This window comes from Podarcis pityusensis (assembly GCF_964106645.2).
Source record: "Podarcis pityusensis genome assembly, chromosome: 12".
In the NCBI taxonomy this organism is placed as follows: Eukaryota; Metazoa; Chordata; class Lepidosauria; order Squamata; family Lacertidae; genus Podarcis; species Podarcis pityusensis.
Genome location: NC_138037.1, coordinates 32,150,440 through 32,170,009, shown reverse-complemented (window position 1 = coordinate 32,170,009; position 19,570 = coordinate 32,150,440). Strand labels below are relative to the sequence as shown.

The 19,570-nt window shown below is 39.8% G+C and overlaps 1 protein-coding gene across 6 annotated transcripts in view; it reads left to right on the top strand.

Moving 5' to 3' along the window:
• DGKB (diacylglycerol kinase beta) overlaps positions 1–19,570 on the top strand; it is a 253,677-nt gene that overhangs the window by 70,848 nt on the left and 163,259 nt on the right. For 5 of the 6 annotated variants that reach the window (XM_080974724.1, XM_080974726.1, XM_080974722.1 and 2 more), the window contains 4 exons: positions 3,109–3,197; positions 4,007–4,123; positions 7,824–7,922; positions 15,332–15,364. In XM_080974724.1, the coding sequence (XP_080830850.1) occupies positions 3,109–3,197; positions 4,007–4,123; positions 7,824–7,922; positions 15,332–15,364 (338 nt within the window). The remainder of the gene's footprint in view (positions 1–3,108; positions 3,198–4,006; positions 4,124–7,823; positions 7,923–15,331; positions 15,365–19,570) is intronic. The other variant, XM_080974727.1, reaches the window with a different exon arrangement.

Sequence of the window (19,570 nt, the reverse complement as noted above, 5' to 3'; positions counted from 1 at the left end):
TCATCGTGTATGAAGTTGGCTTGATTAAACTACCCCTAGTTAAGATAACCTATGATTTTTTTCCATGTTTGGATGACTTACTAAACAACAGTTAACAAAAAATAGAAGCAGAAACTTATTTTACGCCGAATATAGAGAAGGATGCATTCTCTATACTTGCAGTGGCTAGTTCTTGTAATCTTAAACCGTGGTGTAGTATTATGTTAGAAAATGGCTTCTCTGCTCCAAGGACAAGATAATTTTGCATCTGGAGAAGATGATTTGCCAGTCACTTCCTGCTTTATTGTACAGTTTATACCAGTGCTTCTGCTAAGAGAGGATTGCTCTAGTCCAGGGCAAGTCAAAGAAGAGCATGTGCCTCTGATAGCAACGGCCCATGCCTTTCTTTGGGAGACTCAAGTCCAACTTAAAAAATAATGTCAGTATAGTTAAAATCATTCAGCCTGGATTTTGAGTCCCTCAGCTTGATAGTATTTTGTAGATGCACACCCTTGTCTACAATCCATACTGTTTACCTTGATTTACCTTGATTATGCCTCATTTATTCTAGCTACAAGGTGCCTAGCTATAAGGTTTTTTGTCCTCCCCTTTTCTGTTCTTGTCACTCATCTCCTAATATGTTTGTAAATAGTTATTCACATTCTTCTTTAGTCATCCTCTGTGTATAACGGTATCTGTCAAAAGAGGCACTCACGCTTTCTAACTACATTTCTGACTGTTTCCCACCAGTCTTTTCTGGTGTCCAATAAAATGACGGCACTACATGGATTAAGCCCATGATTGATTGGGTATGCTATTCATGTTGAGCTTCAGTTTTCTTTTTTTAAATGATTATCTTGTTAAGCACATATTAATAAAAATGCTCATATGCTTCTGCACCCATCACTGGTTAGGGATACACAGCTTGCCCTTCTTCTTAAAAAAATGGCATTTGCATCTCTTGCTATTTTAAAAGCATTGTTGCTGCTTTTCATTAAAGTGTGGTTTGCAGAAGGGGGGGCAGGGTTCTGGAGGATACATTTGGGGCCGCACAACCCTCTGTGGCCAATCAAGTTGCAGTATATTTGATTTATAGCTGGATTGTCCATAATAAGTGCAAAAGAAGTGGTCAGAAAGCCTTGTACACGGCTACCCTTGAAAATAAAACCTGGGATAAATGGTGCTTTTGTTTTGAATGTGGGTGAGCTTTTGACTACAGTGGTACTTCAGGTTACATACACTTCAGGTTACATACACTTCAGGTTACATACGCTTCAGGTTACAGACTCCGCTAACCCAGAAATAGTACCTCGGGTTAAGAACTTTGCTTCAGGATGAGGACAGAAATCGGGCTCCGGCAGCGCAGCAGCAGCAGGAGGCCCCATTAGCTAAAGTGATGCTTCAGGTTAAGAACAGTTTCAGGTTAAGAATGAACCTCCGGAACGAATTAAGTACGTAACCAGAGGTACCACTGTACTGAAGTTAGCATTAGTCCACCTCATAGCGGTAATTTCAACTGCTCAGTTACCTCAAAAATATCAAGTGTGGAATCCATTTGATGCCCTTGTGTTCACAAGATGGCCGCTGCTAACAAAAGGAGAAGGAAGGTTCTCTCTCTCCCCCTGCAGCCCCCAGAGCCCCTGAGATTGGCTCCAGAGGGTTGGAAGACCTTCCAGAACTAAGTGTTGCGTGGTATGGGAGCTCCAGTGGGTAGCAGGGAATAGGCAGAAAGTTCATCCCTCTCCTGTTTTAGCAGAGACATCCATTGGATCAAAATGCTTCCATGAGCACAAGAGCATCAATTGGATTCCACTCTTGAGTCAGTATTCCATGAAACCATTTAAGCTTTATTGTACCAATAAAGGCTACAAAGTGCAGAAAAGCGATGAAGGGCAAGAGGGGAGATCTTGCAACAGAAGCTTTTCTGAGGAATGGAAATTGGCATGGTGAATGATCATTGAACGTTGTGCGTGATAAAATGAACAGATTTATAACGATTTCTATCCGGAAAGAAGACTACCCAAGGTTGATAAATCAATATAGGGAATAACATAAACTTGCTGCTTTTTGCATTTGGGTTTGCCAGCTGCTCTCATGCCTATAGTTGGTAAAATATAGATATTTCCTTCTTGGCAATGACACAAATACATTTGGCAGGCATCAATTTGTCTTCAGTATTTGCCCCTCCTTCAATTTAGGAACGGTTGTTGACATTTTAGCAAGGGCTGATTCAGTTAAGCATTTCTTGCTCAACCATTGAGTAGTCTTAGATTCTTACATTGACCATACTTGTTTTTCATTTGTTCGTTTTATTTGTATGCTGCTTTTGTTGTTGTTGTTTAGTCGTTTAGTCGTGTCCGACTCTTAGTGACCCCATGGACCAGAGCACGCCAGGCACTCTTGTCTTCTACTGCCTCCCGCAGTTTGGTCAAACTCATGCTGGTAGCTTCGAGAACACTGTCCAACCATCTCATTCTCTGTCATCCCCTTCTCCTTGTGCCCTCCATCTTTCCCAACATCAGGGTCTTTTCCAGGGAGTCTCCCTGGCCAAAGTATTGGAGCCTGAGCTTCACGATCTGTCCTTCCAGTGAGCACTCAGGACTGATCTCCTTCAGAATGGATAGGTTTGATCTTCTTGCAGTCCATGGGACTCTCAAGAGTCTCCTCCAGCACCATAATTCAAAAGCATCATTCAAAAGCTGCTTTTACACACATAAAAAACACCCACAAAAAAATGTTCATTGCTGCTTACAACAAGCAGGAAAGAATTTCTTACAAACGCTACAAAAACAATTTTGTAATAACATAGCAAACTTAAAACATAGTAACACAGAAAGTACCACATTTCAATACTATAAATATTGAATTACGAGATTACATAAACAACATGCAGCATCCAACAGCAAAAAAATAACCATTTCACCTTAGTCCTAGAAACACTCCTCCCATGATGTTACTGATATTAAGCAGTATTTCCTTTATTATATGGGCTTTTTTGCTTCAATGCAAATTGCTAGATTTGGATTTCCATGCTCCTGATACAAATAATGAAATGTCTTTTGATAACCTTAGTTATTCAAAATAGGTTTCTACAAAATTGTGTCAATAACAACATTGTTGCATTTTCAGTTTGTAAGTACACAGTCCATGAACGTTGCGTTTCGAGAGCACCAGCTTCTTGCATCAAAACATATGTGAAATCCAAAAAGAATACTGAGGTGAGCCACCATTATTGTCTTCACTGTGTTTTGGTGGGTTTCCAGCGTCAATTCAAAATGCTGGTTTACATGTTAACACCCTTAACAGCATGGGAACCAAGGTACTTAGATGACAGGCTCCTTTCATTCAAACCTGTCTGATCTTATAAGGTACTGTATTTTTCGCTCTATAAGACGCACCAGACCACAAGACGCAACTAGTTTTTGGAGGAGGAAAACAAGAAAAAAATATTCTGAATCTCAGAAGCCAGAACAGCAAGTGGGATCACTGCACAGTGAAAGCAGCAATCCCTCTTGCTGTTCTGGCTTCTGGGATAGCTGCGCAGCCTGCATACGCTCCATAAGACGCACACACATTTCCCCTTACTTTTTAGGAGGAAAAAAGTGAGTCTTATAGAGCAAAAAATGCGGTAATTTTCTAAGCCTGTTTTTTGGGTATTCCCTAACCCTTTGAGGACAGTAGTGAGGTAGTCAGTGATAGCATCTCCTATGTGGAATACCCTCCCCAAGCAGTTTTTTGAAAGTGATTTCATCAAAGTTATTTGGGTATCAGGTCAAAACCTTACAATTTTACAAGACTTTTGATTGATAGTTTTGTTGTTTTTTATTGTTTTTGTGGCCTGCTTGCTTGTTCTTCAATATTTGTTGACTTAAGGGTATTAACTGTTCAGTTTTATCAGTATGTAGTTCCTCTTAATAGTTCAATGTTGCTTTGCATGCTTTGGTAGAGAAGTGACTCTTTTGAAAGTGTCTTTTTAAAAAGTAAAGAAATGAAATATTTTACTTACGGCTGCACTTTTCTTTCCTAGGTCATGCATCACTTCTGGGTAGAAGGGAATTGTCCAACCAAATGTGATAAGTGCCACAAAACTGTAAAATGTTACCAAGGATTGACTGGGCTGCATTGCGTCTGGTGCCAAGTCACAGTGAGTGCCTTCGAGTGATAATAGTGGTTGTGATTTTGCAGGCTGAGGTACCACAGCATTTTCTACTGGGGCACATGTGCTCCCTGAGGCTGTGGCTGAAGGGACTGGAAAAAAGCTAGCACCAAAGCGTGGGGTCCTTACTCTAACCTGGGTCTGCCTTTGTGTGCATTTGAGAATTTAGAACACTTAAAATGCACAACTGGTCTGCATGCAAGTCAATAGAGTCTAGATGCTGAATTGTGCCTCAGAAGAGGTTGGGGGAGAGCCAATTTAAGTAGACTGGTTGAGAATCCAAATCAACATCATTGGTTGTAGAATGGCTTAAGTGTGTATTATTATGGTAAAAATGGCTTCGCCACTAAGGCAGGGAATTAGTGGGACAAGTTTTAGATTATGGGGTGAGCAAAAGACACCCACAATAAAGCTTCAGTACTTGGAGGAAATATGTAACCTGTAATTCTACCACACTTAACCAGGGAGTCAGTCCCATTGAACCCAGTGGAATTTTATTTTGACCAATTTTTTTAAGGATTGCAATGGTAGTACTTGTTTGCTTAGGCTGCAATCCTAATCTCTGGGAGTAAGCGCTGTTGAATTCAATAGGATTTTTTTTTTTTTTAAAGCAATTTATTGGGTTTTACAATAAAAGTAAACATAATAAACAATATAACATTTATCTTAACATATTTTCACATTTTCTTTGGACTTCCTCACATCTCCCGCTCCCACTTTCATCGTTATAACATTTTGTCAGCAATTTATCATCTTATTTAAATTCTTATATCCCTTCTATATTTCATAATCTTATAATTCTCGAAAGGAGCTAAATTTTCACAGTCTTACTTATTTTCTTAAAAACTTCTAAATTTAGTGGTGCTCAGTTATTTTAATCTAGCATCTTATTTAGCATTCACTCAGATTACAATACTTTTGTAAATAGTTCTTAAATTTCTTCCAGTCCTCCTCAATCCTCTCTTCTCCCAGGTCACGGATTCTGCCGGTCATTTCAGCCAGTTCCATGTAGTCTATCAGTTGTATCTGCCATTCTTCCAGTGTGGGTAGATCTTGAGTTTTCCAATGTTTGGCGAGAAGTATCCTTGCTGCTGTTGTTGCATACATAAAAAATGTCTGGTCCTTCTTTGCCACCCTTTGGCCGACAATACCCAAAAGGAAAGCCTCTGGTTTCTTAGTGAAGGTATATTTAAATACCTTTTTCAATTCATTATAAATCATTTCCCAGAACGCCTTCACTTTAGGGCAAGTCCACCAGAGGTGGAAGAACGTTCCCTCACACTCTCTACATTTCCAACACTTATTATCAGACAGGTGGTAAATTTTGGCAAGTTTGACTGGGGTCATATACCATCTATAAATCATTTTCATTACATTTTCTTTCAGAGCGTTACATGCAGTAAATTTCAATCCATTACTCCACAACCTCTCCCAGTCCTCAAACATGATATTATGCCCAATGTCCTGTGCCCACCTTATCATAGCTGATTTAACCGTTTTGTCAGAGCTGCTTCCAGATCCTAGCTCACAGAGGATCACGCTACCCAGCGATCATTAAATAAAAGTCTTTATTGAGTTACAGTTTCCATTCTCAAGCTGCTGCGTGCAACTCTACGTCTCATGGTTAGATCGGCGAAGCTCCATCTGAGTCTCCGCCCCTTGTACACCAACTTAATATCCTAGCCTTGCTCCACCTTTTCCGCCTGACTGTTCTTCTCTGGGTCCCTCTGCCCCCCGGGGTCTCTTCCCTCTGGGATTCCTCCGACGCTGACGCTGACCCCCCTGACTCTTCTCCCTCCTTTCGGCGGGCTTTAGGACCTGGCTCCCTTTCCGGGCTGCCTACTGCGCCACCTTCCTGTGCATTTGAACTTGGCTCGCGCGCCCAACCTTCCACCTTCCGTCTGACCGTTTCTTCGCTCCCCGATGGAGGTGTGGCCACTCCTGACTCGTGCCCTCCCCCCTGTTGTGAGCTGCCAGCGCTTGATCCCTGGCGCCCTTCCTCTTCCCTGCTCTCTGGCGGTGACGCTGGTCCCGATTTCCAACTGCTCCCCTCTGAGTCCCCTCTGGCTCTATCTTCCTGGGGTGTCCCCCTAGGCTCCCCCCTTGCCCTGGCCACTGGTGCTCCTTTCTGTGAATCTTCTGATTCACTGGAAAGACTCGGAGATCTCGGGTCGTCGTCATCACTCATCTTTTCTTCTGCCTCCTCCCCCTCGCTCTCTGTTTCCTCCCTTGCCCTTGCCTCTGCTCCTGAACCCCTGACACGTTTCATCTTGTGTATTCCATTTCAACAGCAAGTTATACATCCTTGAGAGTACCTTAATCTTTGGTTCTAGCAATTCTGTTTCTAATTTCGATTTCTCCACCTGGAACCCTAGTTTCTTATCATTTTTAAAAACTTCTTTAATCTGAGCGTAATGTAACCAATCTCGCACTTTGTCTTTCATTTTCTCCAAACTCTGCAATTTCCAATTGTCTCCATCCTTTTCTAGTATTTCCCAATATTTTGGCCATTTAGCCTCCATATTGGGTCTTTTTCGGGCCTTGGCTTCCAAAGGTGAAAGCCACCTTGGTGTTTTATTTTCCAGCAAGTCTTTATATTTTGTCCAGACATTAAACAATGATTTTCTGACAATATGGTTCTTAAAGGCCTTATTTGCTTTAACCTTGTCATACCATAAATATGCATGCCATCCAAAGGCATTGTTAAACCCTTCCAAATCTAACACATCAGTGTCTTCAAGAAGTAGCCAGTCTTTTAGCCAGCAGAACGCTGCGGCTTCATAATACAACTTTAAGTCTGGCAGGGCGAAGCCCCCTCTTTGTTTTGCATCGGTTAATATCTTAAACTTAATTCTGGGCTTTTTGCCCTGCCAGACAAACTTAGAAATGTCTCTCTGCCACTTCTGAAAGCACTCCGTTTTGTCCAAAACCTGAAGTGTTTGAAATAAAAACAACATCCTTGGCAATACATTCATCTTGATAGCAGCAATTCGGCCTAACAAAGAAAGTTTCAATTTTGACCAACTATCTAAGTCTCTCTTGATTTCTGTCCAGCATTTTTCATAATTGTCCTTAAATAGACTTAGATTTTTTACTGTTATGTTTACCCCTAGGTGAATTCAATAGGATTTATTTCTGAGTAGACATGGTTAGGATTGTTCAGTAAAAGTCTAATTTCCAGAGACCCAGCTGTGTTAGTTCGTTGCAGCAAAAATACGTCATACCTGTAACTTGGGATAACACTTCATGTATCTGATGAAGGAGGACTTTAGTCCATGAAAGTTTATGCCTTAAAAAATCTTGTTAGACTTTCAAGTGTCATAAGATTCTCTGTTACCAAGTTTCAAAGGTTATTTGATTTTAACAGATCATTGTTGTTTTGCTGTTACTTTGTAAGTATCATCTTTTTCAGTTGGTCAACTTTTTCAAAGTTAGTAACATGACTTTTACATACATATTTACTAAGTCATGCTTTCTCTGTGAAATCAATTTCAGTGCTACTTATTCATGTTATATTTGAGTTTTGTACTTTTATCTAAAATTGGTCACCTTCAAAAGTCTATTGTGTTTAATTATTGTTTTATACATCGTAACAGCTCGGTGTATTTCAGCACACTCACATTGACCGACTCCTATGACATTTATATTCTTAATGATATATTTTCTCTCACCCTCTCTCACATTATAGCTGCATAACAAATGTGCATCACACCTAAAACCTGAATGTGATTGTGGTGTTTTGAAGGATCATATTCTACCACCCACATCTATCTGCCCTGTAGTATTGGTAAGTTCTTGTTCATCCATTTCAAAAGAGCTCTTCTGCATTAAAGGCATCTTAAGGCTACAGGAGAGCTTCAAGGCTGCTGTTACTATAGCCTTGTGCTGACAGCACAATCTAAACAAAATGCTAACTCACTAATGATAGTACGTTGTATTTCCCTCTTCCTTCATGTGACTGAATGCCTTCTAGAACGTATGCTGTAATTGAAACTGATTCTGGTTTTATCATTTAGTCATGCTGAATTTACCAGAAATTGTATAGGCCAAATACTTGCACATCCTACTTCTTTTATAGATCTAGCTTCCCAGAATAATGAAGTTATTCTTATGGACACATTTTGCTTGGGATGCATGTTATATATCTGCAATGCTAAGGGCTCTGATCTCCACCGGAGGTTACCTAGAATGATGGCCTTGGCCTTGCAGCAAGCAATGCATCAACATTATATGTTTTATGCTGCTAGACTGAGCAGTAAATTTACCTGTCTACAAATATAATTACTCAATGAAAATGGCAATACAGATGCTCTGTGAAGAGCGCTACAAAGAGCTTTTGAGACGGACCTTCGAAGCTTATATGTCAATAGAGTTCTGCAAACTCTGTACCCCTGTTGCACTCCCCTCCACCTGGAGGAGAAAAAAAACTTGTTTGATTTGAGCGATGATGTCTATTGAACACTCCTGGAAAAATGTATGTGTGATTATACAGGTATTTGTAGGATAGGGGGCCTTGGGAGTAGTACTAACAGAGGAAGCAAAATAATCTTGTAGGACTCTGGTGCTCATAACTCCATATAACTGGGGATCTGTCAATGCGTAGCCTTACTCTGACTTCGGAAATTTGTGCAGGCATCAACCTTTGATTTTGCACTCCAGAGCCATGTTAGGTGTGATCATGTTTTTAAAATACAATAATCTGAAAAATTGTGTACTCTACTAAATAGGGTACATTCTTCAGAATTTAAAGAACTACAGTGGCACACATCTTAAGCTGATATGCTGAGCTCAGCATTTCTTTAACCATAAATTATGTTAACAGTGGTCTTTCCGAATACAATTGTTTTTCTTTAAATAGGCTTCAGAGTTTTTAAAAAGTGATGTTGCAAAGCTACAGTAATGAGAAATGTAAAATTTGCAAAATTCAAACTTAATGCCACTATTTTCTCTAAACAATGGCTTTTCCTTTACTGATTTTTTAAAAAATAAATTGGATGGTAAAGTAGAATGGGTAGCATTCTTGGGCTGTTTTTCTGTTGATAACCTGCAGCAGTGACTTCTATAAGTTAACTGTGCACTGGGTAAAGAAGTACTATAATGTGTTCCCCCCTTGCTTTGTTGATGATACAATTGCTTTTCTTCCTGTAGGGCTGGTTTAGATGTAACACTAAATGTTACATCTGTAGCATTATGGAGGAAAGCCACAGAAAGCCTTAATCTCATGTGCTCCCCTCCCCCACTCCATCTTTCTCTGGCACAGCCATGATGAGTTTAGAAGCTTCCACTTTAGATTATTCACAACTTGCCACTTCATCCACATCTGGACAAACTGTGGTTAATCTTTACTATGATTTGTTAATCCAGCTTCAAACCATGGCTCGTGGTGCTGTATTCTTTCAGCTATAATTCACCTTAAAGTTTAGGGCTTAGATGGCCACTAAATTTCCAGTTAATCTAAAATGGAAGGTGGGTGGGGGGACATGCAAGACTAAGTTTCGCTGTAGCTCATTCTCATAATACTTAACCAGGATAGTCGATGTGGTTTCCTCCAGTTATTGCTGGACTCCAGCTACCATCAGCACAAGCCAGCCTGGCCAGTGGTCAGGAATGATAGGAGTTGTAGTCCACGAACCTCTACATTCATGGAGGAAAGGATTTGAGAGAGTTGGCATTTGGGGCTTCTGACTCCATCTCTGCCTGGTTTTTGGATGTGGGCAGGTCACTCGCTTCTGCCTCATTCAGCATTCTGTTTCCAATAAAGACCAACAAAATTACTCTGGGAACCTTACAAGCAGAACATGAGAGAATGCAGTTTCCCTGTTTGTCCCAGCAAACTGATATCCATCCAGAGCTATACTGCCTCTTTTAGGTCTCAAGGATTTTGAGTTGGGCACCTGTGGTTGGAACTTAATGGATGAAACTTTTTGGAGGCACTAGGCAATTCTGAATGCCTGTTAAGTTTTTTCTGTATTTGAGGCAGCATTTACTATGCCTTTACAGTGACACCATAATTCTGTTCATCATTGTGGAAAAGGATCCATTCACCAGCTTGGATCTATGAATTTTAAGAAATGGCCAAATCTGCACAATATGTTTTTTCACAGTAGGAAATTCAGCTTTTAATCTTGGTTTAGCAGTATGTGTTTGTTTGGTTCAAGTATGAAGGTTTTGTTTTGTTTTCCTATAACGTAGGAGATAATACTTTTACATTGTTGCTGTGGAACTCTTTCTTGATCTTAGGATCTTTCATTCACAGTCTAGTAACATTGTGAAAATCTCCAGATAAGATAACTTGAAGTAATGATCTTACTGGTCAGTTTTCTATGCGAATAAAATTATGCTAATGAAGAGGCTAAACAACAGAGTTCCAATATACCTTTAATATTGTGGCTTATCCCATAGCATCTTAACTTACTACATTGTCTGTCCCATGTATGTAGCCATGTGTAGATACTCATCATTGTATTTCCTTTTTATTGTACAACATGCTTGGTGATTGAACCAACTCTTCAAGAAAAAATGCAATAACAGTACTAGGTAAACTTGTATCCCATGATAAATATCACTCACAGAAAATAGGATTTCGTGCTGGATTGTCTGATGCACTTTGCATTCTTGTAGTTTTCCTCACCACCACCACCCTCACACTTTTTAAGGACACCACATTATCATGAATAGCCTCACCTCAAAACATGGTGGGCCCAGGTCCTTCCAAATTTGGATGTGCCCTAGTATTGGCTTAGATTGCTGGCTGTCATGACCCATCCCAGATAAGGAAGTCATATGTGTAATAGTTAACTTTCTATTGGCAAGAGAAACACTTACAGCAGCTTCCATGGTGCTCCACGCACACACACACGCTTCTAACCTCTAGACACCTGTCCACAGGTCTGGGCCCAATGGAGCAGTTGCAACAACAGTGGGGGACCCTTCCCTCTTCCAGCTTATATACCCTCCTCTGACAGGTTGCATGACTGCAACCTGAGACTCCTCCTGCATGGAAGTCTTCGCTGCTCTTCCTTTTCAAGTCTCTCCTGGTTCTAGGAGGCAGTGGTGCAAGGGAAGGTGGGGAATCTATTGACCCATCCCTCACCTGACCCATCCCTTCTTCCTCCACCACATCCTGCACACCTTCCTTTGCCTCAGACTGTCCCGACTCTTCCTCCTTCCCCAGCTCTTGCCTTGCAGGTTGTGTGACACCCCCATAAATCACTGGTCCCCTCTCCCGGGTCCCCTGCCTTTGCCACAGACTCTTCGGATCCCTGCCTGTCCTTGACACTGGTCAGCCCTCCTTTTTTCCTGCCACTCTCTTCCTTCTCCAAAATGTACTCTTGTTGGGAGGTGAATGGCATCAGTAAGGTGTTTGTCTATCTGTCTGCCTAAGTTTGCCTCTCTCCCTGTCTCCTTCCTCTCTTTCTCAAAGAAAATGCTGCAACAGCGGTATTCCAGGCCTAAGAAGTCTTGGAAATCATTGTTCTCTAAAGCTCCTGAGCCCATGGAAATTTTTTAATACTTCCTGGCAGTTATTGTGTGGCCAGTTACTAATGCATCTTATTTTTGTGTATTTGGATTTTCATTTTACATACAGCATTTTAGGTTTGTTATTGCTGCATTTTATTTTATTATATGTCCATTGGTCATATTTATGAACAGTGTTTAACTTTTAGTCTGCGTGATCTCCAATTTCTATTGCTTTTTGGAGCATGGAGTGAAGATATAGTCCAGGAATTTTGATATTTCTCTTTTCTTGACATTCCTGTCTTATCCAGAATGTTGTGGTCTTCATATAAAATAAAGTTTAATAAATCTGGAGTACATCTTAGCCTTGTTCATTGTTCTCATTTTCACTCCAACCATCCAAAACAAAGTAATACTTCTGAGTCTTCCAGAAGAGCTATTCAAGGAATACTAAAACAGGAAAACTTTTTACCTTTGCAGATGTTATTCAAGAGGAACTCTGTACCTGTGTGCATTGATATATTTTATGGTGATCTTTGTGACTGAAATTAAATGATTTCAGTTACAATCTGTGCATGTAGATCTCATGGTAGTCTTAATAGATGCCAGAATCAGTTTATAGCTGCCCTCTTATTTCTGTAACATGTTAATTAATTCACACTGATCAAATAAATGTACACTGAGATTTGTTTCCTAATGAGGGTGCATTTAGAAGAAAGGTTTTGCATCCTTCTGATATCCTGTGGGTAATTATATTCTAATTATATGGTATGGGGGAGACTATAACTCAGTTCTGAAATTGTTCATTGGATCCAATTAATTGCATGCACATAATGAAAGTTCATGATGAGGTTGACGGGCAGTGAGTTTAAGGAAACCTTTAACTCAATTTAATCCTAGCTTTTGTATTACAATAGAATTAGATTATAACAAGGTTAGAAGCAGAGTATTGGCATGAGGTGGTTGTATGCAAGAAGAAAAAATATATCTGCCCTTACTATGCCTTATTTTATATAATTCTGCATATGCAACATGAATGCATGCAGTTGCAGTATTTAGATAAATACTTTCTCAACTTTTTACCAGTTTGTAACAGTACTATTTTGTGAATAGAATCAGTAACAGATTACTAATACTTTCCTGCTCTGTATTATAAATGGCAGATGTCCATTTAACAAACAACAAAGATGTGAATCTCTCTCTCTCTCCACCTGCAAATAATACTGTAATAATAGGACAACTGTTACTCCTGATTACTGGAGAATTGAGCAGTACACCATCCATGGTTTTTTGTTTATTTACTATCAATTAAATATTTTAAAAGTTAGGGTTTTTTGTTTTGTTTTTGTTTTTGGAAGCCCACAATTTAGGATTGCACCTAAAGCCAAAATCTCATATAGTCAGAACACATGGGGTGCAATAGCAGGTGGGATTGCAAAACTCATTTCCCCCAGAGACCTACCTCCTTTTCAAATTTGCCAAGCACATAAAGCTGAATATGTACAAGTTAAATGTAAGTTGTGAGTTTACTAGATAGACAGATAGATGGATAGATAGAGCATTTAAAACACACACCATTTGCTGTGAAACATTGTCTCTGCGCTGAAAAGAGTTCACTTTGAGGACTCAACCTCTATCTAAGCAGACTAAATATACAGTTGTAGTGTTGCACAACACACAATGAATGCAAGATTGAAACCAGACACAAAATCCGTTTCTCCTTCATCCCATGGTGCCCATAGTTCCTTTCCAAGCAAAAACTGAAGTATAAGAGTGTTCTTATCTACAGCAAGAACTATTTTTTTGTTTCTTCTTCATGTCAGATTGAAATTAATAACTGCCCCCCAGAGGAAGATGCATTTTTCAATTAACTACCATTGTTCAAGCTCCTCTCAGCTCCGTGTTGGGAATGAAGAGGATGATAAATTGTAGCTGGCACTATTCACTCATCCTGAATTTTACCTAGGGTTGTCAACTCTGTAAGCATCAAGTGTCCTGGGCAAAAGGGAACCAACACTTTGACAGAGATTGTGATACAATGATCTGTGCTGTACATGTAGCTGGTATGTTGTCAGGGCACTGACTCGATGGTAGAAGCGTAAACTGCTGTGAGGCACTGAGGTGAGGGCTGATTCATAAGTCACCGAAGATATGTGGGAACTTGTATTCCCTGTGGTTTGGTCACACAAACTTCTGTGAGTACCATGGGTGAAGTAAAGGGCATGGCTCCTTGCTGGTCCTGAGTCTTCTAGTAGCTCTTTCCAGCTTAAGCAGATATGATAGCACCTCATAAATAACTTCCATGATGATTCGTGTTTGAGGATGGTGAGCCTTTACCTTAACAAATGCAGTTTGATAGAAGTGGAGATGCAGGTTCATGAATCATCATGTTTGCTAACTCTTACTCTTAGGTTCTCCAGAACTTTCACATTACACAATTGAAAAGTTCCTAATAATTATGTACAGCAGTCAGTGATGTAGCTAGGGCTATGCTTTGGGGCCAAAGTCTAGGGCCCCCAATGACTACCCTGAAGCCAGATATGATGAGGCAAGCAGGTTCAGTGTCAGCAGCTGAAGCCATGTGGGCATACTGGGTTTTACTGGGGCCTAGAGTCTAAAATTTCCTAGATGTACCTCTGACGACAGAACACTATTTGGAAAGAATAAAAAGGAAGCAAAGGGTTGTGGGCTGTGTTGCACAAGGTTGAAAGAAGAATGGGAAGTTATAAGAGTCCATAAGGAACTGTAAAAATAGAGTCTGGTCACTTGTTAGGAATATGCTTTAGCTTATGCTACCTGAGGATGTGGACAGATTGTTTGAAAGCCTGAAATAATATAGGAGCACCCTTGACCCTTGACCTTCTGTTCAATGAAAGGTGCAGGAGGGAATCTTTGTGCTTGAATCTTGGAAGTGGCTAATCACTCTTGAGGCTTGGTATAATTGCTTTAATGGAAGCAGTGTTGCTATCCCTTATGAAGAAATGCATTTTATACACAGGGTATTCAAACACAACTTGTTCAATGTTAAATTTAAAGTATTAGTGTAAACCAGGACCAATTCTGTCCATGTAAACCTTACTGAGCCCTATGATCAGTTTGAGATCCCCTCTGGCTAGTCACTAGCAAGGATTCAGTTACTGGTAGCGATGCTTGAGGAATTCATTTGTTTGCGAGTTTCAGTATGGATTGACTTGATTTACACATACATTTTTGTATGGATTATTATTATTTATTGAATTTATATACCGCCATATGCCTGGAGGTCTCAGGATTAATAAAAATAGATTAATGTAGTAAGAGGATGTGAAGGACTTATACATGAACCTATGCAAAGCCAAAACAGACTGGAAATAGACTGACCAAACCATCCTCGGTTGTCTGATACCAACCTTTCTATCTGGGGATATCTGCCAACCACCGTCTCTTACCATTTTCAAGTAAGCAGTGAAAATATTTTTGTTCTGAAAGCCATTTTATGATGAGTTTTTGCTTTATGCTGATCTGTATGGTGATTTTTTTTATTGCTTTTAAGATTTTGTTTTTGTTAATTATCTTTATCTTATTTGTGAAAAATTTTATATAAACACAATACATCCACATTACTTTCCTGTAATGACTTGACTTGTAATGGAAACTGCTTTACTAGCTCAACAAAATGGCCACACATTCAAATTTTCTTTGCAGGAATTGTCTTTAATTAATATTAATATTGTAGCTGAAACTGTTTTTCTCCAACAGACTCTACCTCCTTTAGGAGTTTCGCTTCCTGAGGTGCGTAATATAAAAGTGTTCACAGATGCAAATAAAAGTTGTTTGGTGTTTTGACTTCCTGCCATAAAGTACATTTTGGGGCTGGCATAGTAGTTATGACAGTCTGTATTTCTTGCAGCACTCCAAAAAGCAGAAGACCTGCACATTACATATTAAAAGAAGACTCTCTTATCAAAGGATAGACTCCCTAGAGTGTTCCTAAATTACTCACAGTTGAGATTAGACTGGAACTGTTGAAGTTTTAAAGGTCGTCCAGGGTTGTTAACAGGGATAAGCAAGCCAGTCTGCTTTGTACAGTTTTGGCAAGGAATCCATTCTGTTCCACCAGAGCTCAAGTAGAGTGTGATATCCGTAATGAATTGTGCTATATCTACTATTGGCGTGTGCAGAGACAGGTCTCTGCCCATGCTTGGAGACAACAGAGTAGCAATACTGACATTCTCTGAGCATGATGGAGCCTTCACAGCAGACAAGGTGTGAACAAGTGTGATCCTTTGAACCACTTTGGACTGTTCCATATCTATTCTGAGGCCTTTGGCATGCCTAGTGGGTGGTCTTTTTGGTATTCCAGAGGCTCTTCACAGACTAGGGTAGAGCTTGAGCTGCCACAATAATGTCCTCCAACCATATTAGGCCTTGCCTTGTGAATACTGAACATGAGATATGGGTACAGCATGACATAGCAACTCACTTGGTTGTGCTATGTCTCATACCTTTCTGAAACTGGTTTAGGTCCTGGTGCATGAAGCATGCCCTGGATCTACTCAATGAATTCAATTCCAACCAATAATCATAGTTCCAATGTGGATTCTGGTTTGGGTGGAGCTCTGCTCTATCTCTAGGCAATTTCCTAGAATCATAGAGTTGGAAGGGACTCTGAGGATCATCTTGTCCAACCCCCTGTGATGTAGGAATATGCAACTGTCCCTACAGGGATTGAACCTGCAACCTTGGCGTTATCAGCACCATACTCTAACCAACTGAGCTGTCCAGGCTGAGCTATTGATAGCTAATAGGTGCATGAAGATCCTGTTCTTCAGAACTTTGCCTTCAGCATTTTATAGAGGACCTTTGTTCTCATTTCTGGGACTTTATGAGTTGCATCACAAATGTTCCTGTGGCTTTTAGAGAATTTGAAATGGTGATGTTTAGATAATATGGTGGAGGAGAGTGGCAGAAACAGATTTCCCCTCATGTCTGTGTGAAATGGATTTTTTTTAGGCAGCAGAGATGACGTATACAGTCTTCCTGAACAAAATTCACTAGAAGTTTACACCATCAGCTAAACATCACTTTGGAAGAGCATCATCTGATTCTTCTGCCTTAACTATATGAACAAAACATTGTTATTGCAGTAAGAGGGCTGAACAACCTCTGCTCCTTGAACATAAACAACATAAAATAGAGTTCCGGTATAATGGCACAATAGAATCTTTGTGTTGTAATGTCAGTGTGCAAACCGGGGAAGACCTGAAGCAACTCAGTGTATGTTTTTATAGTTCCCACAAGGCCTTTCCTTGTCTGCATCAAAGTCCATTGTATGCCCATGGGTAGAAGATCAACAGTGATTGGACTTGTGAATGGAAGGATCCAAAGCAAAGAGAAGTTGCACTGGTGCATTCTCTTAATCTGTAACACTATATAGAATAACAGGAATAGGATATTGCTACCTAATCAGCCTCTAAGGGTTACAATCAGGAATCCAATGTCCTGTTGCAATACTTTTTGGATTTTTTTTCTAGTCTAGAAGTTCATGGAGAAAACAGAATACTTTCACGTTGCAAGCCGTCAAAATGTGCATTAGTGTTTTATTGAGTAACTTTCACTCAGCATTGCCTGTGTCCATGAGACAAAATGATTACAGCCGCATCAATCATTTTGTATACCCTAATAAAATAGTCATAACTAGAACATATATGCTACCCAGAAAATAAATATCTGCATTTTGCAGTGTCATTTATTTTCAATAAGTGTCAGCTTCACCTCCATTTTTATATAAGAATATCGCACAATCGCCCTGAGATTTTACATAGCTGTTGTTTTTTGAAGGACATGCCAAATGTGGTTTGATCTCCTTATTTTAAGGTTTTAATATTTCAGTCCTGTAGTACTACTGAAGAATTCTAACTGTAAAAGAGAAACAAAAACCCTTTATTTAGGCAATGTTTACATCATCCCTTCTATAGAGATGAAAAGAATCTACAGGTAGAAATAACCTAGGAGAAACAGATAAGGATTTAGCCAGCCAGCAATTATGCAAGTTATATGGAAAATTGAAACAATTATCTAGGAGTTCAATGAGGAGGAATAAACATTGTATTTTGTATTTGAAAACTGATTTGAAAATGTCACCTTTTATAAAATAGTTGACACCCATTGTAAAGCATAATAACCCTAGGAAAATTAGGAAGATATGCAGTGCTGGAGATGTGATAATGTTAAGGGTGATGCCCATTCTAACCCCATTCTAAGCATTTTTCTAAGACATTTTTGAATAGGAATGTGCTAGGTATTGCTTTACCTTTTGGATTCTGTAGTGATCTTGATTTGATTCTTGGGAGAGATAAGAAACAGATTTTATTTAAAAAATATACCCTCCCAAGACAGCTTACAAAAGTTAAGAAACAATAAAATTATATACAATAAAGAACCTGAATACATATTTTCCTTAAAGATATATTTCAGTGGCCAAAAACCTAGTAACTGAAAATTGGCTTCAGAAGAAATCTACCTTAGGCTGCAATCCTAAATGCATTTATTGGGGAGGAAGCCCCACTGAACACAGAGGAGTTTACTTCCAAGTAAACATGCAAAGGATTGTATTGCACGTTAAATTAAGTTAGCTTGTTAAATCATAAACACTTAAGGTACCCACTGCATGAAAACAATAAAGTGAATATTTTGAATTATCAGTCAGAATGCTATACACATGTATGTAAAAAAGATCTGTCCTCTGTGTTACATTTAGAAGAAATATAATATTCTCCTGAGGTTTTAGATGCCTTTGATTTCTCTATTTGTAATTTGTTCTGTGCTTCATTTGTAGTTTCTGAACATTGGAATAAAGGGGCGGCAAAGCGCATAATTGCAGATAGCGCTTCTTGTTAGCAGGCACACCTGATTTCCCTTTAACATAATAGGGGCCCAACTTAAAGTGAATTTATGAAGCGACCGCCATAGGTGAATAAAAAATGTCACAGCCTACTATTTTAAAAGACAACAAAGCAAGAGATGACATACCTTTTTTGGATGTTTATCTAGGTCTGCATGGATTCTGGGGCGCCTCAATATGATCTATATATTACTATTTATTATTATTTTTCAATTTTATCACCAGCCTTGGTTCTTTTCTTTCTCACTGCAGCAGCAGCAGCAGAAAAAATCTGTCAGTGTTCCTTTGCAACATTAGTTCTTTTTCTATCTCTCCCCTCCCACCCCCCCCGTCCCCCTTTTAAAAGCTGTAAATTGATCACGACAATTACGAATATTATTTCTGGCAGTCTGCATTTTTTCTGTGTTTATATGTGTTTTGTTACTATAAAGCATAACAGCTGCACAATTAATTTAGTTTCACTTAACAACGACAACAAGAAGCCAGTAGCATTACTGCCTACACCTGCATACTTTCCTCGTGAATGTGCCTGTAGGAATATTTCTAGCAGCACAAAGTAGAGGTGTTTAATTAGTAGAGCAGGGGTCGCCAACATGGTGCCCTCTAGATGTCGTTGGACTCTCAACTTCCATCATACCTGACCATACATCAGGCTAGCTTTGACTTACTTGAGTTTGCATCCAGCAGTTTCTGCAGGACAGCATATTGGATTCGCCTGCTCTCCTCATTGGAGCAGTTAGCTATCCTCTTGAATTGTCACTGCTTCCTTTAGGATATATATATATAGTGAAAGGAGGGATTCGGGTGGCGCTGTGGTCTAAACCACTGAGCTTCTTGGGCTTGATGATCGGAAGGTCAGCAGTTCAAATCCCCGCAACGGAGTGAGCTCCTGTTGCACTGTCCCAGCTCCTGCCAGCCTAGCAGTTTGAAAGCACGCTAATGCAAGTAGATAAATAGGTACTGCTGCGGCAGGAAAGTAAACAGCATTTCCATGCACTCTAGCTTCTGTTACAGTGTCCCGTTGCACCAGAAGCGGTTTAGTCATGCTGGCCACATGACCCGGAAAGGTGTCTGTGGACAAACGCCAGCTCCCT